The sequence below is a fragment of the Chelon labrosus genome (genome assembly GCF_963514085.1).
Source record: "Chelon labrosus genome assembly, chromosome: 13".
NCBI classification, from domain to species: domain Eukaryota; kingdom Metazoa; phylum Chordata; class Actinopteri; order Mugiliformes; family Mugilidae; genus Chelon; species Chelon labrosus.
The window spans coordinates 9,212,415-9,238,108 of NC_140346.1; the positions used below are offsets into that span (position 1 = coordinate 9,212,415).

Here is a 25,694-nt window from a genome sequence, read left to right on the forward strand (position 1 = left end):
CGGAAAGGGTTTTGGAACGTATCAAATTAACATACCCAAAAATACCAGGACCCAGGTTTCCCTGAGGGACATCAGAACAAGATCATCATAACAGGATTTGTTATTAACTTCAAAAGGTTGGTGGCTGTTAGTGTACTTGTTGCTCATTTTTGCCTTGGGGGTGGGTTTTCTGTTGTGGGAACGGCTAAGAACTTGCCCTAAAATAACTCTGCCCTAAAATGTGACCATATGCTGCTTTCATCTCCCTATGACTGTGTCAAGGTGAGAAACAATATTTTATGCTCATGCTCAGATTTAACATCTTCTCTCCTCTGCAGTATTGTGCATCCTCTAACTGAAACCAACAGGCTGTTAGATGTGAAATAACAGGATACAGATATATCTTAATACACTGAAATCAAACATAAGGCTACCTCAGGTTTAGATTTGATCTTGTTGAACAATGACAGCCTGGGTACAAATAATCGATAACAGTTTTACATGTCCAGTTGAATCCTCTAAGCTGTAATACTACTCAGTTTTAAAAGACAAATGCGGAGGCTTCTTCTCGGCTGGTTTCCAGGATACCGTATATATCGATCTGATCTGCGCCCGCTTGGCAGTGGAGCTTTATTTTCATATTCTCTCTTGCAGAAATAATTCGGGGCATATTTCTGGTGTGAAATCAATGAAGTTTTCAAAATAGAGACCGAATCCGTGGTGTTGCCCTGAGTGGGCACACGGTCACACAACCCACATCCACGGCAGAAAAAGAAAACGGATCATAGGCGGAAATGCAGCACAGTGGAAAATAACTTTAATTAGACTCCTATGAAAACAAAACAAACAAAAAAACGAAAAACCAGCAAAACAATAAAAGCCTGTACATTTGACAATATCCAGTGTCTGAGACTTCTGAAGGCTAGTGGTGCGAAATACAGCTGCATCACACATAAACCAGCAGACAAAACCATTATAGGCTTAGGCCTGGGCCCAAGGTGTTTTTTTTTTTTTTTTTTTTGTTTTTTAATATAATAAGATATGGTTCATATACTCGGATATTGCACAGATCAAACACAGATGCAGATGCTGGGAGAGCACCGTATGTCGAAACAAGGAAGTAGCTTTGCATCGCAGTGTAATGTCCCTACTGATAAATCCCGCCCAGACCTGCTCGTATAAAAACAAATACACTTAAAAACTGAGCGGCACATATTTGCACATTCATTGGAAACAGATCCTTATAAACAACGTATAAACAAAAAAAAAAAAAAAAGACAAAACATTTGCCTCCTCTTTTGGTCCAAACTTGTTAAAAGCATTGGTTACTACAATGAGTTGGATGGGGCTTTAAAAGGACGACATATTGGGTAGCGATAACTGTTGCGTCCAATAATGCTTTCTGATTTGATAATGTTAGCAGAAACAATACATGTTGTCATTTCAAAATAAAAGAAACTAAATAAAAGTTTATTAAAAGACTATTTTGAATTTCCTCATATATATATATATATGACTCTCTAAAAACATTCCAGTGTTCAGTGGTCCCAATGAACCGAGATACAAACAGTGGACCAAAAGGCTCAGAGCACGTTCTTCTCTCACCAGTCTGTCCCTCACAAGGTTTCTTTGTGGACCAGGAAAGTAGTCTGGCACATAGATGTCTCAGGATCAATTGTTAAATGGCAAAAGAAAAAGGAACCTCATAACCAATACAATCTTCCTGTAGTTTTGAGGCACACTTTGAGACAGCGGTGTTAAGATGCACTTCCTGTAGCCGTGGTGCACATTCTTTTTTAAAGAAATGGAGGTCAGATGCTATTGTCTTTTCCGTTCGGCCCTTTCCGCTCCCATTGGTTATCTCTGCACTACCTAAAAGAGTTCATGGGCGTAGTCAAAATATGTGCCCGTTCATAGCCCATTCAAGACCATTTGAAAAAATGTAACCACTGCCAAGCTTCATTTTATAACCGGGGGTTCGCCCTGCTCCGTATGGACAGGTCACATCTGAAGGTTTAGTGTGGGCAGAGTGGGTGCTTCAGTTCCCTTCCTTTGGCTTTTCAATCCATCAGCTGTTATGCCTGTGCAAAACTTGCAATGACGTTACCCACTGTGATTCCACAGAAATGTCACGAGACCATGAGTCTGAATGTTCAGGGGGCACCATGAAGGTGAGGAGGGATAGAAGAAGTAAGGGTGCAGGTTAACTGTACATGTGGGGGGTCACTCTGCTCGTGTTTGGGATATTCTGCTAGATTCCCTTCTTGAAACGAGGGTGGCTTTCACACTGTCTCCTTGGCACATCGTGGCCATCCCACAAATGCACACATTCCCTCAGTGTGTCCTCGGCCCCTGGCCCCAAGCCTTTGAGGGGTTGCTGCTCTAGGAGCGGTTGTCTTTGACCACATTGTGGGCCATCCAGTTGACTTTGGTCGTCCAGCTCTCTCTCAGGGCTTCGTCAAACTTCTGGCGAAACTGTTTCAGAGCCTCATCATCTGTTTTCCCAAGAGCCAGAGAGTCCTGAAGAGAGGAGAGGGATTCAGTTAGTGTGACGAGGAAGCTAGACATAAGACATAAATATAGACTAATAAAAATCACTTTAAATGTGTCTACACATTTCCCAATGTACATGCTGCTGACACTGGGATACTGAGATGAGGTCAGTTATTTAAACTGCTCAGAGAACAGATGGATAAAAAAAAAAAAAAAAAAGCTTGCACCTAACCTGCTGAATTTATTTAGTAAATATGAACCTCAGTAGTTTACAAAAAATAATTCTAATGGTGCCATTTGACACATATGCCACCTACACATTACTTTGCTTCAGGATAAATTAATTTATGAACTACCAAATAGCAACAGCGAGGCTTCCTGGCGGCCTACAGCACCAGGTTCAAGTGTACATTGCAGCCCTAATACATTATAACACACTATGATTGAGCTATAGTGTGTGCGCGTTGGTAATACCTTTAAGTACTGGATGTCTTTGACTGTGCCGAGCTCAGGCAGTCCAGCAGTCAGCATGAGAGCAAACAGAGTGATGAAGAGGTTGCCGTTCTTCCTTAAGACCAGATAGGCCTCTTCACAGTACTGACGGAAACTACGAGAAGAGACAAAGAAAATGACTACCACATCAGAAATATTCAAAGGAAGCATCCCCTGTAAGCACAATATGTACTCCTTGTAAGTGGATTTCTCGTATTGTTCTTTTATATCTCTGAAACTCATTAATACTGACAACTGACAGAAGAATTGATACTAAACAATAAATGAAAAACTAAATTCAATAAATCACGTCAAATAGTTTCAGAATAGCATTATTGCTGTAGTTCACAAGTCCTAATTGTTATTTCTGATCATTTTATTCAGAAGTAAGGTATAAAAACAGAAAGAGTTCAGTCAGAACCCTTTGAGTGTCCTTTATGATTTTAAATAGATCAGTGTGGTTAGGGGTGAATACGGTAAAATCTTTGTTTATTCACTTTGTCTGTGACTAAACTAAATGAGGTTGCCCGCACACTGTTCATAATTGCTGACAAACACTTCCTTTATATGTCAGGTCAAGCAACCAGTGACTCACTGAACCCTGACTTTATGTCAGTAAATGCTCATTAGAAGCGCAGACTCATCTGGGTTTATTAAAAGCTTGGTAACTTGTTGACCTTATTGACATAACTGATTGTAAAAACAGTTTCATAAATAAAATTTCAATTTATACAGAAGAAAAAGACCACTGGAAATTAACATTTACTTTTAAAAGAAGGTTCAAAGGAACTGAAGGAAGATTTTGAATGCACTGCATCTGATCCAGAGGAACATTTCCACCAGCCTATTTCCTGTTTCACTTAATAATTTATGAATGTGTTCTCAGTCTGTTCTGGCACACAGTGTTCTTTCTGTTGAACCCACATTACCACAATATCTGATGCCCCCTCACTCTACTGCTCCCATTACAGACAAACAAGTTAAAGGATAGAGTTCATTTTCTAGCTCATGCTAACATGTTAGGTAGGATGCACATCTCTGGGCTGCTCCTCACCAACACACTGCACTGAAACTTAGTTGTTGGATGAATAAACTGTCACATGAGCATATTGTGCATTATACATTCAGCCATTCAGTCAGTGCAATTCAGTATGAAATGACTTGGGCAACTGTGATTAAAGTGATGATGTTTCACAGCCACAGGCTTTATGTCTCTGCCATCAGCAGTTGAGTGTGAACTCATGAATGGTCAGTGCTACATAGCTGTGAACTAGTGGTTAGAAAAGCATCTTTGGGACCATGTCCATAGTTGAGGTGTCTTAAGCAAACACTTCACCCCCCCCCCCCCCAAACCGCAGCCTGGAATAACTGCCCACTGCTCCAAGTGTACCCAACTTGGGATGTGTAAATTGAGAGGACAAATTCTTTGTACGTGTGTTCATGTCTAGAAGTGTAGATGCTCCTTTGATGAATGCTGAAACATCTTCATCAAACTCTGCAAGTCCAGTTGTCCTTGCTGTCAGCTTTTAAAATTCAGCTGCATAAACACTTGACACCGTTGTTTCCACATGTTTACTCTCTTGATGTAACGTTATGATTGTAGATATGAATGTGGGCCATTTAAACGCTGACTGATGTACCACACGGTTATTTCCACTCTCACATTATGATTGGTTTCAAAGTTTCCCACACAGACCTCTACTTGGTAAACAATGTACACTTTAACAGTGCTGCTTGATAAAAGCTTTGCATGCCACACTTGCACATGCAGCACTGCACCAATGTGCACTTATCTGAAGTGTTATATTTTCACTATAAATGATAAGTTAGCACCATCTTTGTCTTGATAAACATTGAGGTAAAGATTCAAATTGTATGTGCAATAGCTGTATTGTAGTACACAAAGTTGTATGAAACATTGGCGTGATATATAAACCTGACTTGCCTCTATTGTCCTGAATTTGTCTGCTAATAGATTTTACGTGGGATCATTGCCTCATTGTTGAGCCACAAAAATGCCCTGCTCTTTGAAAATAGACATGCCTAATTCATTTTCTTTATATTTCACACAGCTGTATATGATAGTCAGTCCTCCCCTCTTTCAAGTAACATTCTACTCAAATATACAGTTTTCACAGTAGACATTTTGACTTGTCACAGCAGGAAAAGCACAGCTGGAATAGTTAACATAGATGACGGCTGAATTCCCATTAGTGCCCCAATAAGCCAGACAGAATAAGCATTTACAGCAGCAGGACCTCCCCAAAGTGGAATGCCATCATTAATACACCTAGGCAAATCCTGCCAAAACATATCAAAATGTCTGCCGTGAAAAAGGTTCATTATACTGAATTCAAAGTGCGCACATTTCTCCTCAGTGACATTTGCTGAGGAGAGGCGCTCATCAATGCCTGAGTCTCTACCGGCTACTGGTGGTGGCAGAGGGTACTGCATGACAATCTGTAATTCATTCCTTGAGCCTCTTGTGTCACTTCTATCCCCTGACAACCAAACATCATTTCACATTCATTCTGCTTTATTTTACTTTAAAATGTTAAACTGCAGTCACTCTATCACATATACAAACATCTGAGTCATGTGAAAATTAAGCATGCCTTGTTGACTTGCACAACATGCTACATCTGACGGACAAACCAGAGGCTAGGGGGATTTATTTCTATCTATGTCCCTTTTTAATGGTCCAAAGATCAATCTGATGCTGTTGCTTTTGCAGTTATGATAATAGCAGTGGCAATCCTATTAACAAAAAGACAATAAACTGTGTTAAAAAATACTAACAGCCTGGTTGGGAATTATAAAAAAAAAAAAAAAAAGAGAGCGGTAGAGGCTGAAGATAATTGGAAAACAGAACAAACCTGCCAAATTTCTCTGTGTATCCCGTCTTGCCCTGCTGGATGACATGGATGAAGTCGTGTGTGAGGATGAATGGTACACGCTCCCTCTTGATGCCAAACTTAGATTTGAAGTTGCCCAGGATGTGGCCAAAGTCTATGTGGAAGAGCTAACAGACAACGGGGCCAATCAGTGAGTGCTGCAGAACCAAGAAAATCTGAATAGAGTCTGGATAATTTCTACATTGTTTGTCTAACCTGTCCAGTGCTGCGGACCATGATGTTGTCACTGTGGCGGTCTCCAATGCCCAGGACGTAAGTGGCTACACAGTAGCCTGCACATGACAGAGTGAACTCCTCGATGGCCCGTTCAAGAGCATCACTGCAGACACACATCATAGATACATCAACAACTTTCATGTGCATATATATCTTCAGAGCAAACACAGGCTGCAGGTCTTAGGGGTTTAATATAATCATCAGGCACCATCTTACCCAGAGTTTCTCTCTTTGAGCCAGTTGAGTAAAGCATCCTTGTTGAATGCTGCAGCCGCTGCAACGTTGCTGCTGGTCAGCTGGATATTTGCGATTGTGTCTGCAGATGACACAACCTCTATCAACCCTGTCCGGTCACCCGTTGCAAGGCAACCATATGGTACAATTCTGCATGAGAAAGAGAAGAAACAAATTTATCAGTTGGAACATTTTGGCTATATCCACCCATCAGAACTTTGTGGGTAAATCTAAAAGAAAATAGTCAAAACAGCAAACACAGCGATGTCTATTAATGCAGGTATGCAAAGCTATAGATCCAGTTCCAGTGTAATGCACAGATATTGAGTAGAAGTTCACTCATATAAATCTCCTCAGAATAACACTTACGCTTTCAGATTGTATAAAATATACTGTTCAAGGTGCGCAGAGACAGGACAAATGGAACAAACCGGGAATCAAGAACATTTTCCTCTTTTTTTCTCCTTAACCTTTTCTTTCCTTCCACAAGATGGCAGCGGGCCTTTGGTTTGTCAGATGCAGAACTATGTGGCCTTCACAGATCCTCCCCAGAATACTTCTTCTCTGTTACAATATAGTGCCCCCAAAGTAATCTAACTGCTATTACACTCAAATTTCATTTGCTGGTTAATGGAAACCAAATGCCTTAAAGGTACTTCTTACTCCCTTCATTTACAGGGTGTCGAGTTTAAGAAAAAAACAACAACAACAGACTGACAAGGAAGGGAGTATAAGGGTTGGAGGTTAAATTAGCATGGAGTAATTAAGTGTCTACCTTCCTCTAGGTGCACCCCACCTTCTCCACAGAGAGCAGGAACAAACAAGCTTTACAAAGTTTGTTCATTTAACCCCCATACACACTCAGACAGATGCACAAAAACACTGACCTGAGGTCCAGGTTCGCCTCCTTCCACAGAAGATCCATTAGCCTTAAAATCTGGAGGGTCAACATGTCTTGCCTCAGGTCTAGAAAATGAAACACAGTGGAGATGAATAGAGAAAGTATTTCTTTACTTACAGGATGGAAAATGGTTTATTAAAATGGTTAGTTCCCTTGTCTACATGGCCCCATCTCCTCTATCCCATTCTTTCTTTCAAATCCTCTCATCCTACTTCTCCGAGTCCTACCGTCTCCGTTCTTGAAGATGATTCCCAAGGTGTCTCCATTCAGCAGCTTGTTGTTGTAAACTATCCAGAGTGGCTTCATCTTAGAGTCCATGTACCGACACTTCTCTACACTGATGGTAAAATGAGAGAGAAGAAAAGATTATACCTGATATGAAGCTTCCTATCAGAAATTCTCACACATTTTTGTATGAACGGTACTGTTGTCTTACTTGATGCCCGACAGGAGAACATTGGGGTTGAGAGGTGAGTGCAGGTCTGACAGAGTCTCTGAGTAGCCAGTCTGTCTTAAAGTGGTCATCATGGCCTCCTTGGTCAGCATTGCATCCTTGGTTTTACGAGTGCTCTTAATAGTTCCCAGTTTAATAAGCTCGTTGACTGACTTCAGTTTACTCAGGGCCTCCACCTGTCGAGAGTCAAGAGAAGGGACAAAACAGAACAAAAAGTTCAAATGCTGCAACGACATTTTAATATTTTACTATTTGACTGAAGCCATTCAGTTTCAAATTGTTCTACTTAAACAGACATTGTCAGCACTGTGATCCCAGGCCAGTATGTATGCAGTCCAAAACAGGAAAGTGTTGAGATAAATGACAATGAAGGAGCAGGAAGCATCTGAAGGAGTGATTGTCCAAACCAACATGGTAGAGGGCAAAGGTTATAGGGCAGGATGGGTGACACTGTTGTTGCCATGATGGGCCAAACGTACTATGAATCTAACTCTGTCTGGGTTAACAATACAGCAGGCTAATAAATAGTTGACATTTAATAGACGGATTAACCAAACCGTTCATTAAATTGCATGTAATGTTTTTCTAAAATCTGTCACAAGTTTCAAACGTGAGACAAGTTTCAAGACTTGTTAATGAAATTCAGGACTTGTACAAACATTCTAATGCCTTTGAAAACAATATGGGATTCAAAACCTTCTGATACCTTGATTTGTTTCTGGGGTTTAATAATTTCACTGAGAGACAGTAAATAACACAGAAGATGTGTGTGGCTTGCCTGCTTCTTTAGAACCTCAATATGAGGGATGCTGCCTCGACAATAAGCTTCCAGGATAAGGGCAAACTGGACTGAAACAGCTGGCATGTGGATCTCTGACCTGTAGAGGGCAGCAGAGAGGAGACACAGACAGATAAGAAACCTCTCAAACATTGCCCTTTCATTTGAAAGGTTCATTTGATCCCACTGATTCAAGCGCCCGCACAGACCGTAGATGCCAGAAGAGGAAGTGTCCAATCTTGCGGTTCCACTGAGCACGCTCCAGCAGGAAGTGGGTGAGGGCACAGTCATAGTAAGGCTCATAACGCAACACCTGCACCAACTGTAGCAGGTACTGTGACAGTTCCTCATCACTGATGATAGGAAAGAGCAAACAAAAGAGAGGAAGAAGAATGAGAGAACAGTTTCTGAACGTCTGTTTTCTGATCCATTTGATTACTTGACATAAAGAACCACAATGCAGCATGATCAGCTGTCATATATATATAGTGAACTGAAAGACGCAAGAGCAATATTATCTGCTGAATTTCAGTGGATAATGACATGAATGAAATTTAAAATTTCAGTTTTAGAAAAACCGAACGATCCACTGCATTTGATTAAAATGAATGTTAATGTTACCTCATATCACGCAGACATCCCACAGCGTACTCTCTGACATACTGGTCAGGATAGTTAAAGTCCAGAAGCTCCAGAGCATCTCTGGGGCTCAGCTTGGGCCAAATCTGAAGCAACGCCTGGAGCTGAGACACAAACACATACTCAGACTAACAGACAGATATTTAATCAGTTTGACATTCTGGATATGCAGTCCTTGTGTAGCTCAGTGAATGAAATGTTTATTAAAAAAAAAAATTGGTACAGTAGAGCTGTGATCATGATTTTCTTTTTTGTGTAAACAAATTAAAGCTGATTGTATGCATGACTGACACATAACATTTACTGCTTCGCTAGACTGTGTCACAAGACTGACTCCTCTCTCTAGTTAATTACTAGTCTTATTTTAGAACACTGATTAGGTAAAATGTGTAACTGAGGGTAGTTTCCTGTCATTAATACACAACTAGTCTGCTGTCAAAGTATTTCTGAAACTTGGAAGTTTTGAATGACTTGGAGAGAAGACTAACTATAAAAGTAGTATTTTTTTTTGCCTAACCTGTGCCATGTCCTCATGTTTGCTCCACTTGACAGAGAGTAGCAGCTTCGGCAGCGACTGAGGGAAATTTTCACGACAGTCATGGCGTAGTGTCCAGATCAAATCCTTCTCGTTTTCACACAGCTGAGAGAGTGGGTCGCGCTCCATGATCTCCTTCAGCTCTATGTGGAACTTTTTACCACCACGACCCTGCAAGGAATGATGAGGTTAGATGATGGTTGGTTGGGGGGTTAATAAAGAGAAAATGAAGAAGATGTTGAGGTGACACAAAGTGAGAGGACGTAAATAAACTGGAAATGAGCGCATTAAGACAAATGGCAGCAGTGTCTGCAAACTACCACAAGAGGGCAGGAGTGCATCAAAGTGTTCTCTAGTTTCTCACCAACTGACATTAATCCACACCAAGGACATCATATATATTATTCTTCACATTGAATACTTTCTGTTAAACCATGCATTTCCCTGTATAAACAACTTGTTTTAAAGAGCCAAAAATGTAAATGTAACCTGGGTTCTGATATACTCATATACAAACTATCTTTATAGATGATTAACGATAGCAATGTTGTATGGAGATGTAAACTAATACACGAGGTGATGTATATAGTAAAAAACACACTAACTTTCAGAAAGTGATAATCCACAGCTTTACACATTAATGGACTGTGTCCAAGCATGCCCTCCACATAACACAGGATTACATAACCGACTGTAACACACCCAGGAGTGAGACAGGAAAACATACATCTATCGGAGCCTCTAGTTTTGAAGGGGGTTTGAATATTTTTGCTGCTTGCCACTGCAGAAGGAATAACAGTGGGTTTCCAAGGAAACTAGCAATAGGTGCTACTCTGAGAGGGTATATCGATAGCGTGTGTCTTTTAAAAGAGGGGAAGAGATGCTGAGAAATAATTCAGAATGCCTATTTGTTACAGACCACCACTAACCGTTATGCCAGTTCATTTTAATTGGTCCAAACTTGTATGCATGCATGTATGTACGCTGAATGAAAAAAATAAATAAATCACAGAAGCATGTTCACACACTTAGGTCCTATTGCATATGAACTCACTATGGAGCCGCAGTCACTTGCTCTGGCGATCTCGGCAGCTTTTTCCAGTATCTGTAAAAAAAAAAAAAAAAAAAAAGTGAGAGCTGTATGAGTGAAAACACCCTGACACATCACTGCTAGCTAGACTGCATTAAGCAGGCAGAGCACGTTCTGATCCTCTCATGCTAAGAGCTGCTTCTTCATCATGATCACTAGGTACCATTATGATGAACGCTAAGCCACTGTGGTGACAAATTCAATAACAGTCATGTCTTTAAAAAATGCATATTTATCCCTTCCAGTTGTTATGTTCAGATGAATAGTATGAGCCTGTGAGCCTTGACATGTCTGGAGAAATTATTTGTTTAAGTATTTACACTTACGCTACAACTATAAGCTTAATGGCATGCCCAAAGAGGCAGATGGGTATGTTTTTATGAGCTGGACTAAGTACAGTGATTGACTGCTGTCTGACCTTGTCAAAAGGAGGGAAGATGATGGGATGTAATGAGTACTCCGGGAAGTGGATGTGCAGTGCTGTAGCATTCTCAGTGTATGGGTTGGTCTGGATAGTTCCTATAGGGTTCAGCATCTCTTCAAGTTCATCTGTATTAGACACAGCAAAGGTCAGTAGTCAGCAAAACAAACAGCAACACATCTACTCAGTTGACATGAGTTTACAGTATTGTGAACACCACTAGTGAAGCCCATTTAAGATTGTTTAATTATTAGATACACTGTAAGTATTAGAACAACTGTGTATGCGTATACCAGGAAAGGAGGACCAGCAGTGTAGAACGATGTCTCCAGTCTTCAGCTGCCCTTTGTAGTCGAACACCATGGTGTTGACCCAAGCTATGGGGTAATGCTGGATCACACAATTAATTATTAGTTGAGATTGTTTGGAAACTGAAAAAGGGTATTGTTACTTTGTAGGGCCTTGTTTGACTCAACACAAACTGAAAACGGTGTAGGTGTCACTTACCACTTTCCCTGCCTTGCGGATGGTCTGGTACTTGTTTATGTGAGCATTTTTGGTGGATTTCTGCTTCTTGACTTTATCCATGACAGCATAGATAGCAAAGCAGAGGCGGGTCATGCGTGGCAGATCACAGACAGAGATGTCAAACTCCAGTGTGCTGTCTTTCCATGTGTGATCTGAGCGCCCGCTACTTTCACTGCTTACCGCTGGCTTGCACAGCAGCTCAGTGCCGTGAAAGAGCCCTGCCCTCACCTGGACCTGTGTGGGTGGGGGAGGTTGATATGTGTAACTGTAAAACATCATTTCTCAGAGCAACTGATTGGCTCTGCAGCATTAAACTTACTGTTGACGTCAACTTCATCAATAAAGTCCTAGAATTACCTACAGCATGTGACTATATTTAGTGGTATGTTAAACTGTAGGGGAACTTGCCACATCTGTTTTTGTAGGTTTTATGTGTGCAGTGACATATGATTAGAACAATAAACTGATTTAAAGATGGAAATTAAACAAGCGTTTACCTTTGCAGTCTCTTCTGCGTTCACCTTGCTGCCTTTCAGAAGGACTATCTTAAAAGGGCTAGACACATCCCACACACATGTCTGTACTTGCTGCGGAGGGAAAGTGAGAAGAGAAAGAGAGACTTGCTATGACTAAGCTCAATTAGCATAAAGTCCTGTAAAAATAAGTACTCCAAATAGTTGCCTCTTCAACCCCGCCAGTTCCCGACACACACACACAAACAATATGGGAGGTCAGCCAGGTCATTCTGATGTCAAGCCAAGTGGATTTGCGAGGGTCAGCAGTCGGCAGAACAAACAGAATCACATGACACCCAGAAACTATGGACATGACTAACAAGCACACTTCCTGCTGTTTGCTGCCTCCCTCTTTGTGTGTGGATGTTTGCTTCAGTGTTTACATGCACATGCGAGTGTGATGTTGTGTGTAATTCATCTCTTCTCAGATAAGGGACTATATTTCTGTCTGCCTCCATTATGTCAGGGAGAAAGAAGAGCTCCATGTACTGTACCATCTCATACACACCTCGTCCTTCTGTCCCTTTCTCTTGCTTTGTTTTCACCAGTTATCAGTGAGGTTTCCGACTGCATTACAGCAGAGCATCAAATAACACGTTCCTTTCATAAAAATAAATCTCACTTCCTGTCAGAGAGCCACTCTTTTACAGCAGGGTTATTACTGTCTGGCCAGCATTTGTTCTCGTCTACTTCCTCCCTTGCACCGCTTATAATGTTAGATTTAAAGCACTTTACCAAAAACACAGTTACAAATCATACAACAAATCACTTTCTGAGGAGCCATATATATATATATATATATATATATATATATTTTTTTTTTTACCTGACCCAATAAAGTTATTCATAATAACAAAATGAAAGCAGCGACTCATTCCTCTGTGACTGACTATGGAACAAAACTACGCCATATGTAATGCAGAGTACTCATTCAGACTTTAAATGGTACTGTTAACATTTTCCAATCACTTCTAAGATTAGCAGGTAGTCAGTACAGGACCAACACAACTTATGAAACAAAATATTGATTCTTAACATCATAAAAAGCAGTCAAGTAGAGAAAATATACACCGATCAGCCACAACATTAAAACCACTGACAGGTGAAGTTAATAACATTGACCATCTTGAGACAATTCAATGATCTGCTTGGAAACTTTTGGACCTGGAATTAATGCATGTATCAGCCACCTAGACCAGAACAGGCACCCCTGCAGGATGCAGCCTGACACAGGCACACACACAAAAACGGGTTTGGGAACAACACGAAAAACAGCACAAGGTGTTGACTGGGCCTCCAAATTCCCTAGATCCCAAACTGATCAAGTATCTCTGGGATGCACTGGAACAAGTCTGATCCACAGAGCCCCCTCCCCTCAACCCATAGGACCCAAAGGCCCCCACTAACAACATTCTGTTGCCAGACACCACAGGACACCCTCAGAAGGCCCATGTCTATTCTCTGATGAGTCACAACTGTTTTGGAGGCACAAGGGAGACCTGCACAATATTGGGAATATTAGGTCATAATGTTATGCCTGATCTGTGAATATCTACAATATGTTGATCAAAACAAGACTGAGGGGATAGAGACAGGCAAAGTTACCACGTTTAGTGTAATTTTGGTAACAATTAAAATCTTTGGGGTAAGACTGATTATTACAATTGTTCATAATAGTTTCATCCATAAATAACTATCTGGATAAGTAATTTATCTAGGGCATTAAGGGGTATCTAGATGCTTTTAGGCCTGTTAATGCCATCACATGGAGAGTTGTGCTTTTGAAAAACATTTAATGTCTTTGATTTTCCACACCTAGACATTTGTTTCTGTCATACTACATTTTTTTTTTTCATAAATTATGTTAAATACGCATTGTGACACTTTGTAAATCTTTGAATTTAATTGTTCAGGGAGTATGTATCTGGTCTGATCAATGAAATGTGGAAGTGCGATGAAACTGCTGGTTGGTTTTACTGTAAATCATAAGATAAGAACAGTAAGAACAGTTATGAAAAAGCACAGTTATGAGGAAATGTGATAAATATAATTTGGCAATGTTTTACAGTATGTGGTGACTGACACTTGTAATGTTCAACTTTCCAAACCACACATCACCAGGACATCCATAGGTTGCACTGAGTCTGGCAATTAAAACCCCAGGAAACTCACTAATGGAGGCTAATTAAATTCAGCCTGACATTTTAAATGTTCATGCACACAGTGAGCAGTGGTGTTACAGTGCACCTGGAGGTAGCAGCAAGGAGGCGGCGCTGTTTTCTGACAACGTGGCAAATGCTGGCAGGGCACTGTGAGCTTGCTCCAACAAACTTAGAACATTGCCTCATAAAAGACAGGTGGCAGCTGCCAAGTTCATGTTTACTTAGTAAACCTCCACACCTGCCTCGTTCTGTGCAGGTGAATCAATTTCACTGTGGTGCTTTTGCTATTTTGGTGCAACAAGAACACGACTCAATAAACACCTGCGGATATTAAGAGATTGTTATCTAGTGTACCTAAGTACATTTTCTTATGTGCACCAGCACCCTCAGTTTATTCCTAGTCATGTCAAATAAATCACCGATCATATATGTAAGTATAGATTAAATGTATTATCAATAATGGTATGAGACATAAAAAAACTGCTTTTAACACATGAATGTGTTGGCAAAGCACAGAATAGACAAAACCACCACAACATTCAAACACACAGCCATATGACATTGGACTGACCGTGGGAGCCCTTCTCTTGGGAGGTAGTGGTAAGGGTGGGTTGGAGGACTTGCGGGAAACCACAGCTCCAATGGCAGATATTTCCTTTTCAAACATGGCCTTTACAGTACTGGTGCGGACCACTGTAAGATGCGGAGGCTCCATGGTCTGCAGGCATGACCGGATGTACTGCACACAAGACAGGACAGGAATAGGTTTTAGCTATGTGCGTATTTGATCAGCTGAAGAACTACTTTAAAACAGAGAAAACAAGTTTAGTGTAATAACTGACATGTGACTTGTAAACCTGGACTGACGCAGTCATCAAGCCCGTTGAATCCATAGACAAATAAAATCATAACTTCAGAATATTTGACTCATAATAAAGGCCTGCCTGACTTCACACTTTCATTTAACAGCAAACCAAACGCAACAAGTACATTAAACTTAGCATGGAAATAATGAATTGCCTCCTAGATCATTCTTTCTGAACATCTTAATGCCAGCCACATTAACGTTTTCTGTTTGGTGCCTTATGTATGCAATAATTCTTAGGGTATCCTCCAAACAATTAAGAGCAGCTCCTTCTAATTACTTCATGTGTTACTTATTGAAAATGAGCAACGGCGATGAATAACTCACTATTCTGATTAATGACTGATCTGAAAAATGAATGTAAAAATGTAAAACCATCTAATGTATGTATAAAAGGGAAAACAAGTTCATTTACAGTAATTAAAGAAAACATGCCTGCATCCAGAATAAACTGACTGAGGGACTATGTGCCAGGTGCATGTAGCTGAAACTACTTACACATAAACATGCATACTGTAAACATTCAATACACCGTCCTCCACAACTTCTACTAAAAACATTACTGTTGAATAATCAGCAGAGTAGTTCAAGCCTGTTAATATTAGTTTATAGTTAAACTTTTCCAAGTTCCAAGTGCTGACATTTTTTCCTGGCACTGCGAAACAAGCTTTGGGTTGTTATTACCGTGGTTAAAGTACTTCATGACTTTGCTAGCCATCCTGTAGATAGATTTATAGAACAACAACAAAAATTCCTACTGTCTTTTAAGATGACTACCTCTGCTATATCTGGTTCTGGGCACGATATTAACACAGGGAGTGACACATCCAGGTCAAGATAAAAGTGCATCAGCCACTGATAGACACCAGTGCATGTAACACATAGCCACTAACCTTATACTGAACCAGGGGTTGGTCTCCGCAGAGGAACTCCAGGCAGTGGCTGACCCTCAGCAAATACGGACCCCTCTTTGCCTCCTCCTCAGGCCCATGGGTGGTCAGCCACTTCCTCATGGCCAGCTCTGTCAGCTCAGTGGGGGTGCAAGACGATGGGACCATCAGACTCACTGAGTCCTGCGAGGCGAGAGGAGTGTACTAGTGGTCAAAGTTAGGCCTCACTGAAAAATAGCTAAGCAGATAACATTTCTAAATTGTGTCTTTTTTTCAAATCAGGACGAAAAGGTCCTTAAAACAGAAGTGTTAAAAATGAGAATGAACAGACTCTTTATCACTGGAGACCTCGCAGATTGATCCCTTTTCTCATACTGACGAGGTATCCAAGTGAATCTGCACCACTTTTTATAAATATACATACAGTACATAATTATTTATACATGGAAGATAAGATAAACATCTAGATGAGATAAGCTGAGAAAATCAAGACACAAGAAAGAACACATGATTCTCAATAAAATGGACATGAACAGACACGGCTCGATGCACTTAATGGAGCTCAAGAAAACCTCTGTATTTTAACAGAGTTCATATGAAGTACAAGTGATCACTTGTACATAATGTGCCTTCTTGGCTGAATGAACTCTGTGGCTGTGCACTAAAATGAGTTTAAATACATGTGAGCTCTCCACACATTATCACAGCCAGCCTAATGTCACTCTGAGGCTCACTGCTTCATGCTATTTAAAGCACAGCTCTGACCTGATACCTGAGGTGGAATTATAATTTCCTAGAGGGTTTATAATAATGTCATCTATTAATAATTAACAACAAAAAATGACCATGACCGCATAATGATCGAACAAAAAATAAAAAACTACATTACATAGAGTGACAATCCAGATGGTACTATGCAACTGTACAACTTGTATGTATTGTATGTACTGTATGTAAATGCATTTTAATGTTAAAATAAGAAAGACCTAAAGATATCACTGATGGAAAGGTTCCCACTGAGCCATGGTCATATTTACTTTTGAACAATAAACCACACCACCATATTTCCTGTCTATAATGTGGCTTATTGTGTCTGACTTCCCAAATAAGACTTCCTGTCAATGTCCACCTGAGCACAGTGGCACAGATGGCCCCTGTCTTTGTGTATGTGCACGTGTGTGTGTGTCTCTGTGATGTTGATCAAAGCTGATATACAAGAGTCTGGAGGGACATGACCATCTGTTTTATTATCAAATATTATTATTTTTGAAACGGAGGCAATGAGAATGACACCAATGGAAAGACACAGTCAAGTGAGTACAGAAGGAGAAAGAGAGGTTCATTTTAATCAGTCCTTTGAGCTGCCAAGCTAACGTGTGAGTGTGTGTGTGTGTGTGTGTGTGTGTGTGTGTGTGGTCGAATGGCATAATTTCACTGATGGTTTTGACCCACTTAATGTTGTCACATGTCTTGCTAGTTGGGCTCATCACGTGACTTTCGTGGAGTTGCCAACTGTGAGCAGAGAAAGAGGCTGAACTACAGTACATGTGAACGCGCTGGTGGAGTCACATGGATACTTTTCCTACTCAAACAAGGTGGTTTTGTCTTCTGTAGAGGTACCGTTAAGTCACACTGTTGAATAACATTAAACATAACCCAACATCGTTACACAATAATGGACCTAGCGTGTTTAACGAATTCATTTTGAAGATTCATTGTGTTTGACCCAAATGTTTGCACAATACAAACAGTAATAATATCAGTAATAAGCCATCCAAACCCCCAGGGAAGATAGAAAATATTGGTTCTCACTGTATATTTGTTTTTCTAAGTATTCCTTTTACGTATTATTCAAATGTTGGTAATTATTCTCCCTAGTATAATTTTTGGGGATGCAGAGTTATTAGAAGAAATAAGTTCAGCACCATTTAATGTATATCCCATATAATCCAAACATACACTTAGTCTCCAGTCCACTAACTGAACAACCTACTCCTTAAACTGGGTTGCAGACCCTCACCTGAGACTGGTCGAAGTGGATAGTGACTTTAAGGTCCGCCGGCCGGTCATTGACTCCATCCGTGATGGCTGTTCCTGCCGCGGGCTCCAGCTGAGGGGAGAAGCAGGCCTGCAGCCACTCTGTGAATGTCATCATCTGTACTTGTTGCATCCTTTCTTCACTCATACGAAACATTTTACCGCGAAAGTCCTTCACCTCCTGGTCATTTATGGCATCGAGCTCATGGAGACCTAGAAATTGTCACAACAGAGAAAGCCACAAGCTCAACAGCAATATATGTTTTTAATTTCTCTAATAATGTACATGAATGTGTTTTCATGTAAAAAGATTTTAAACCACATAAAATAATGGCTGAACAGGTATGGACCGTGATGAATTTCATGAAGCACAAACAAATGTCAAGTAGGACAATGATGTATAAATGTACAAACATCTGTGGGACACTTGATGCCAGACACTAGTACTAATGAATGTGAAAAGGATGACAAATAGTCTCTCATGAGATTAAAGCAGAGCCTCCTAATATTCACACTTGTATTAAATGCATGAGGTCTGATCTGCTGTTTAGCCCCTACTGATCCTTGGTGTCTGTATTTTCATCAAAAGGGTGCTGCACAATACTCTCTTGCTAATGAAAACACGTTGACATTTACAGCCATTTAACATTCATATGACCCTCGGCATTCAACATTAGCTGTGTGAGAGTGTAGGCCAGTTTGTGTGACCGAATTCCTTGAGGGAAAAAAACATGACTGGCCCTGTGAGAGGGTAATAGTTTGTTATAGTGCACTGCACGAGGTAGGGGGGTGCATGTGTCAATGACTTTTCAAACATGCCTGTGGGGTCCCTTTGGAAGCACCACTTTACTGTGACAAAAGCCTTTAAAAGATCAGGTCAGAGCAAAGTGGAGCCAGGAGGGGAGAATATCAATACTGTCTGAGTCTCATTCAATAAGACTCAGAGGCCCTTTATGACTGTCTTCTCCTTCAGAGTTGAGCAAAGGATTTCTATAATCTTGGATATGTTGATCAGAAGAGCATTATCGATTAACGCTTATCCTGTAAAGGGTCAAGAGAGGATGGAGTCTGTCACTGGGCGAGAGGCGGTTTACACCAAGGACAAGTCACCAGTCTAGTACAGGGCTAACCCACTGAGACAAACAACCACTCACACTCACACCCACACCTACAACCAATTTAGAATGACCAAGAAACCTAACTTGGATGTGTTTGGACTGTGGGAGGAAGCTGGAGTACCTAAATACAGAGGCACAGGGAGAATATGCAAACTCTGCACAGAAAGGCAGGTTTTAACCCAGAATGTTGGCAGGGTATTTCTTAGTTTGTCTTTTTATGTATTTCTTAGTCACTGCATGTCTAGATAAAATAAACATTAATTATGTGCATGCTCGTATGACACTTTTTTCACCTTCAACTATAGCCAGTAGGACTAAACCAAATGATTGTTTTCATTATCGCATGATCTTCAAATTATCTTCTCGACTTGTGGTTTTATTGGATCAAAAATACAGAAAAAAACTTTAGTGATCAGTCTCCTCTGCTCCTCTGCTTCTCTAAAAGGCCTAATCTTCATCAGAGATAATGCGAAGTGACATGAGATGGAAGACATGTCAGGAACACGTCCAGTCCATCATCACGCTTTCATATCAACCAGCTGGGCCACTGATAAGGAGCCAGCTGCACATGAGCCATAGGTCTGATGGCTGGAGTGAATGTGCTGAGTAGGAGAGCTACTTAGCATACTGGAGGAGGTGATAAAGGCTTGTTGTGTGTAGGGAGTGATTTACTGTCCCACTTACCAACTCTTAAGTGCTTTTCTTTATTGGGAATGTCAAACAGGGACAGTAATTGAATCAATCAGGGAGGGAGTAATGCATGTGAGAGCTACCACTTTTAACTGAAGGAGAGTCTTAAAAGCGATGCTGTCTTACCCTTGCCAATGAGCACACCAATTTTGGAGTCCAGGAGGCGTTCTGCTCGGCCGCAGTTGCGCGTCACAAGCTTGAGGACCGGCAGGAACGGCCGTACGTCACACAACCGGCGGGTTTCATCCTCCAGTTCTTCGTGTACGGCTGCCTGGTTGACACACTCGAACATGTGGCTCTCCATTTCGCCAAGGGCAGGAAACAGTGGGAAGGTCTGAGCCTGCTTCCATAAGAGCTGGAAGGGAGGAAAACAAATGAGTTTCACTTAGAGCACTTTTGCTCCACAAAGCCACAGAGTGTTTTTATTGCCTCCATTTTGACCAAATGAATAAAATACTACTTAGAATATGTGCAGCTGGAATAAACAACATCTTTGTTTTTGGCTTAATGGGCACGTCTATGTAAGATTTTCTGGCTATAGAAACGGTTTGTTGAACCACGAATAAATTTCATGGTTTTTGTAATTTGAATAAAGCCTTAAAATGACATGAGCAACATACAGAATCATTATATAATGTATGGAAAAGTTTACGTTTCATGTTCAGTAACAAACAGGACTTGTGGCAACATGACACAACTTCTGGATGAGGCAATCAGGATGTGAATACTACGTCCACCAGCCAGTGCTAACATGATTCATGTCTCTGTGCCCCCTCAACATGATCACAGGGTTACGTGTAAAGTACTGTCTGATGGCACAGAGCCACACCGTGGCATACTGTGACACATCCCAACCTAGTTTCTTCTCCAGGACTACTTTTAAACAACTTGATCATACTAATCCACAATATTTTTAACAAAACTGGCCATGTTGCAAACTGACAACAAATATTTTCGAATGACAACCATCAGATACACAAAACCTTTTTTAGAAAAAATTTAAAAAATATAGTCTACACCATAGTTTTTAAATGAATGGAACACAGCCCTCATCACGCATGGAGTATTTTCTGACAAAACTTTATCACGTCTTTTTTTTTTTTTTTTTTTTTATATTCACAAGAAAAGTATGGGAACCATCTCACTCCCTGTCTTCAGTTTTTGCCGATTCTCTTGTGTATCCACTTCAGCCATTATATAATTCTGTGAAAAGTAGGGGTTGAAGATCTTCAGATTTCAATGTCGACTAATACGTGGTGAAAATAGAGTAGACGCAGACTACTCACAGATGATGTCGCTAATAAAAACGCAGTAGGAAGTAATGCTTAGCAACAATGATATATTCTTGACCTGAACACATACGTAGTGTTGGGTCTCACACAAAGGAAGCTACGGAGGCTTTTCTGCAAGTTTACTGAAACTTGAACATGGGCTACTGTCGGCTGTAGCCCACAGCAACACTATAAGCACCACAGTCGAACGCTTCTAATATGAGGCTCTTGCTAACTTCCGTCTCTCACATAGTTCACTGACATCAAGTAGAAAAAAAACATGCTGTACAACCACAGCAACGATGTCAAATAATAGAACACAACAGAACTGAATATAACACATAAGCTTATCGATACTGATTATATATAGCCTACATAAATCGGCACAATCAGTAGCATTTAATAGCACTTCACAGCATGTTGTCAGAAAGGACAGTATAGGCCGGTTAAAATAAAATTCTGTGTTTCCTGTTTTCTGTGTACCTCAGCTAAAGGTCTAACACTTTAGACAATGAAATTCACCAGAAAATAGTTGATGTGCAGCCTCCTTCTCTCTGTTACTGCATGACGTTTGGTGAAGTTGTTAATTGACTGTTGTTGAGAGGATTTGGACTGTATCTCTGCTAGCGTTAGAGGTTGCCTTTTCAGATCAGTGTGCATTGCAGCAGTACTTTTGTTGTATTTCAGGACTGCCTTACATATTCTGTATGTCACAGCAGAATGGGCTTCATTTTTAGTGAAGTATTTCCACACACTTGATGAACCACTGCTAGTTTGCTGCAATGACCCACTGGACTCCTCATCTGTCTTCTAGGAGGTGTCACTGTTGTTATTATCATGTGATCGCTAGTCGACATGATGCTTAAAGCGACATGCCACAGCAGTAAAGTTGACTAATTGACAGTACTAGTAGTACTGTACAATCATTAGTGATAAGTATTAATGTGCATATCAGACAAAGTCAAATATGTCTGTATCTCCTGTCATGTTATAAGGCCAGAGGACAAAAATGCTTTTCTGAAAACAGAAACTTATTTATTTATCTGCTCTTCAGAATAAAAAAAAAACTCCCCTGGCTTTATCTGATGTTCAGCATGTTTGTGTGTAAGTGCAACACATGTGGGATGTACACTGAGTAACAAGAAAAATAAAGATGCACATGTGGAATGTACACCGAATAACTAGAAAAATAAAGATGCACATTGTAATGAAATCCAAAACATACAGCCTACTACTGACACTAATAAATACTAGAGTTGATGAGGGCTGGGCACCTATATTTTCCAATTGTCATATAGTCATTACCGGGGTAATGGGATATCCGGTCATATTACAAATGCTTGCACTGCATGTCATATATTCTCCCCCTACACATACACACCCACCCAAACACACCAACAGTACAATTATAATTGCAAAGCCTTTCAGATTAACACATACTTTGTAGTGTGTTGTTTAAAATGCAGTTATTTTTCTTACATTTAAAACCTTCATCAAATCAACCTTCCAGTCATTCATGATATCATGAGATACTGGAGTGCTGACAGAATATAAATATATAAAGCCAAGTAATTCATTTAACCATGTTAAAGTATCTTAAAGTTGATATTATATTTGGTAAAAACTGCTAAAACATATAGCTTTAAGTGAAACTATTAGTTAGACCCCACCAATCCAGCACCACTTACCAGTTTGATGTGTTGAATTGTAGCTTCGCGTGGAACATCCATCTGGATGTAGATTCCAGTGGGCAGCAGAAAGTCCACAGTAATCTGGTCCGGAGCATGTCTGGCCAGGGGCGAGTGGGCCACCCATATGTCCAGGAGGTCTGTCATGGCAGGAGGCATGGCAAAGGGCAGCTAACACTACCTCAACCATAAGGACCTGGAGGGACGAAGGAGAGAAACCACAAACAAACTGTACAGTTAGTTGGATGTGTCATCGTGAGTTTCATGAAACATTTGCTCTCATGTTATTCTGAAGATTTAAGCGTACAGTGGTGGGTTAAGTGTTAAAAAAAAGAGAGTATAAAAGATTTACAAAAGTTAATGAGTGGTCGTGCATATATACGGCACGTCTGCAATCAAATGACAGACTTGCTCGATAACTAGTCAAAACTCAGTAATTTCCAACTTAATCAAAGAGAAAAATCTAAATAATTTATTGGCATTTCAGCAATATATGCTACGTTTGTGCTGTTGTTTTTACCCTCATATATTCATTAACAACACATGATTCAGTGTCACTGTGTCCCTCTGAGGGCAGCACTGTGCTGAGTCCAGTGGGAGGCCGCTGGCTTTAATTTGGATAAGGGCCAGTGCTCAGAGGAATGCCCACTAAGCAAACAGAACAAAAGTTCAGCCTGTCTTCCCCTCATCTGACAATCTGGCCCCATTGGTACAAAAAAACAAATACAATGAATCTACTCACACTTAGTACTGCATGTGTACACATGCAGACAAATACACTACATATACATCATGCACGCACACATGATTAAATACAGTAAACATAGGAGAAGGTTTTCCTGTCCTCTCTATGGCTCAAAAAAACAAAAAAACCCCCCCAAAAAATACTGAAGTACTTGTTTCTGTCAGCCAATGACAAATGCAAAAATTCAAACCTCTAGATTTCTATATTGAGCACATAATATACAGAGAAAACATGCAGTTGAAGGACACAAATCAAATGCTCACATGAAAACACATGCAAAAACACATCCACACTGCATGTTAACTGCACAAAGTTCCATTGAGATGCAGTAAGTGGCTTTGCAGATGCTGGAGTAAAACAGTCCACAGCCTGGTTTCCATCTGGACCCATGCATCAACCACAGCTGCACCGTCACACCACTTCCACCTGCATATTTCTCATTACCTAGTTCTCAAGTGGCCTAGTACATTAACTCTTTCAGGAGGCCACCGGTCCATCTCCATTTTGCCTCGTTCAGCCCATTAAAAATGACAGCCCTGATTGCCTCTATTGGTCTTTCCCCTTGAAGTTAAGTGCTCAAGCAACCAGGAGATGAGCTGCTGTTTCACCACAGGCCTGAGTATTGTGCAATATCTGTGGTGCATTTGGACCCACGATTTCAGCCACTTAACATTATCAACCATGCAAATGGAAACTGACATTATCGCCTATGTGGGCAAAGACGGAGCAACATGACAGGGAGTGATTGGAAGGAACGACCTGTCTGATCTTAACCAGAGTGGTGTTTTGTTGTTGGACTTCTGTACTAGTCACAGAATGTCCACAAGGAACACCATGTTCGAGGATAAGGTGATGATTGACTTTGTGGTCATATTATCAGATCTGCAGCCAGTCAGACCTGGTAAACCCAATCACTAAGTGAGCGTGAACTGGGAGCGACTGGGAGAGGCTGAAAATCTGTGAGATCTTCAACTCCTACCTGTGGAAGACCTTCTCATGCCATCCCGGGGAAAGGCTGGGGACATTGAAACTGAGTGGACCATTTTCAAATCCTCCATTGCAGAAGCGGTTAGTTGGAGCTGTGGCAAGACGGTTATTGATGCCTGGTGGACACCAGTGGTGAGTGAAGAAGGAGGCCTTTCAGAGAATTCTGGAAGCAGCGGGCAGGTACCGCGAGTACCATGCAGTACCATGCAGCGGCAGAAGCAAAAACTTGAGTATTGGAGGAGTTCGGACTTTCTTTAGCCTTGAATAGGTTCTGGCAAACCCTACGGTGGCTTAGGAAGGGAAAGCAGGGCCCAGGTTGTGCTTCGTTTGAGAATTTCCGATCCGGACTGGAGATGTTGTAGGACTCAGACGAGATGGAGGCGAGTTCCTGCCCCAAGCGAGGGAGTTCAACCATTTTGGGTTGCCATTCACAAGTAATGATACAATGGAGCGAGAGATGGACAGACGGTTTGGTGCGGTGGCTGCAGTAATGCAGGTGCTGTATCAAACTTTTGTAGTAAAGAGCTAGAGCTTTCAATTTACCAGTTGAACTTCATTCCAACCCTCACCTATGGTCATGAACGGTGGGAAGTGACCGAAAGGATGGCAACGCGGTTACAAGTGTCTGAAAGAGGTTCCTCCAAAAGGTGGGAGGGCTCAACCTTAGAGATAATGTTAGGAGCTTGGACATCGCATTGAAAGAGGCACAGCTGAAGTGGTTTTTGAGTCTGTTTCGGATGCCTCCTGGGTGCCTCCCTTGGGGGTTTACCGGGCATGGCCTGCTGGGAGGAGATCCCAGGGAGACCCAGAATTTGCTACAGGGATGACATATCCCATCTGGCCTGGAATTGCCTCAGAATCTCGAAGGAAGAGCTGAAATGTGTTGCTAGGGAGAGGGATGTCTGGAGGTCCTTGCTTAGCCTGACAACCCGACCTCCGATAAGCGAAGAAAATAAATGGATGGATGGATGAATGAACAACAGATACAACCACACCTGCAACACTGACGTTAACAGATCTACACACAGACACAAACGCACTTTCAGGTGGC

The 25,694-nt window shown here is 41.0% G+C and overlaps 1 protein-coding gene across 2 annotated transcripts in view; it reads right to left on the reverse strand.

The window, feature by feature from the left end:
• Positions 1-774: 774 nt before the first annotated feature.
• pik3cb (phosphatidylinositol-4,5-bisphosphate 3-kinase, catalytic subunit beta) overlaps positions 775-25,694 on the reverse strand; it is a 45,005-nt gene continuing 20,085 nt past the window's right edge. The window contains exons 3-24 of one of the 2 annotated variants that reach the window (XM_084559400.1): positions 22,912-23,107; positions 20,079-20,307; positions 18,128-18,357; positions 16,111-16,290; positions 14,924-15,091; positions 12,173-12,262; positions 11,655-11,909; positions 11,441-11,537; positions 11,145-11,275; positions 10,691-10,741; positions 9,619-9,807; positions 9,084-9,205; positions 8,672-8,815; positions 8,463-8,562; positions 7,667-7,860; positions 7,458-7,567; positions 7,217-7,295; positions 6,312-6,479; positions 6,075-6,198; positions 5,841-5,986; positions 2,947-3,079; positions 775-2,499 (exon numbers count right to left, since the gene is read on the reverse strand). In XM_084559400.1, coding sequence (XP_084415526.1) covers positions 2,362-2,499; positions 2,947-3,079; positions 5,841-5,986; positions 6,075-6,198; positions 6,312-6,479; positions 7,217-7,295; positions 7,458-7,567; positions 7,667-7,860; positions 8,463-8,562; positions 8,672-8,815; positions 9,084-9,205; positions 9,619-9,807; positions 10,691-10,741; positions 11,145-11,275; positions 11,441-11,537; positions 11,655-11,909; positions 12,173-12,262; positions 14,924-15,091; positions 16,111-16,290; positions 18,128-18,357; positions 20,079-20,307; positions 22,912-23,070 — 3,237 coding nt within the window. In that variant the 5' untranslated portion in view covers positions 23,071-23,107 and the 3' untranslated portion in view covers positions 775-2,361. The remainder of the gene's footprint in view (positions 2,500-2,946; positions 3,080-5,840; positions 5,987-6,074; positions 6,199-6,311; positions 6,480-7,216; positions 7,296-7,457; positions 7,568-7,666; positions 7,861-8,462; positions 8,563-8,671; positions 8,816-9,083; positions 9,206-9,618; positions 9,808-10,690; positions 10,742-11,144; positions 11,276-11,440; positions 11,538-11,654; positions 11,910-12,172; positions 12,263-14,923; positions 15,092-16,110; positions 16,291-18,127; positions 18,358-20,078; positions 20,308-22,911; positions 23,108-25,694) is intronic. The other variant, XM_084559401.1, reaches the window with a different exon arrangement.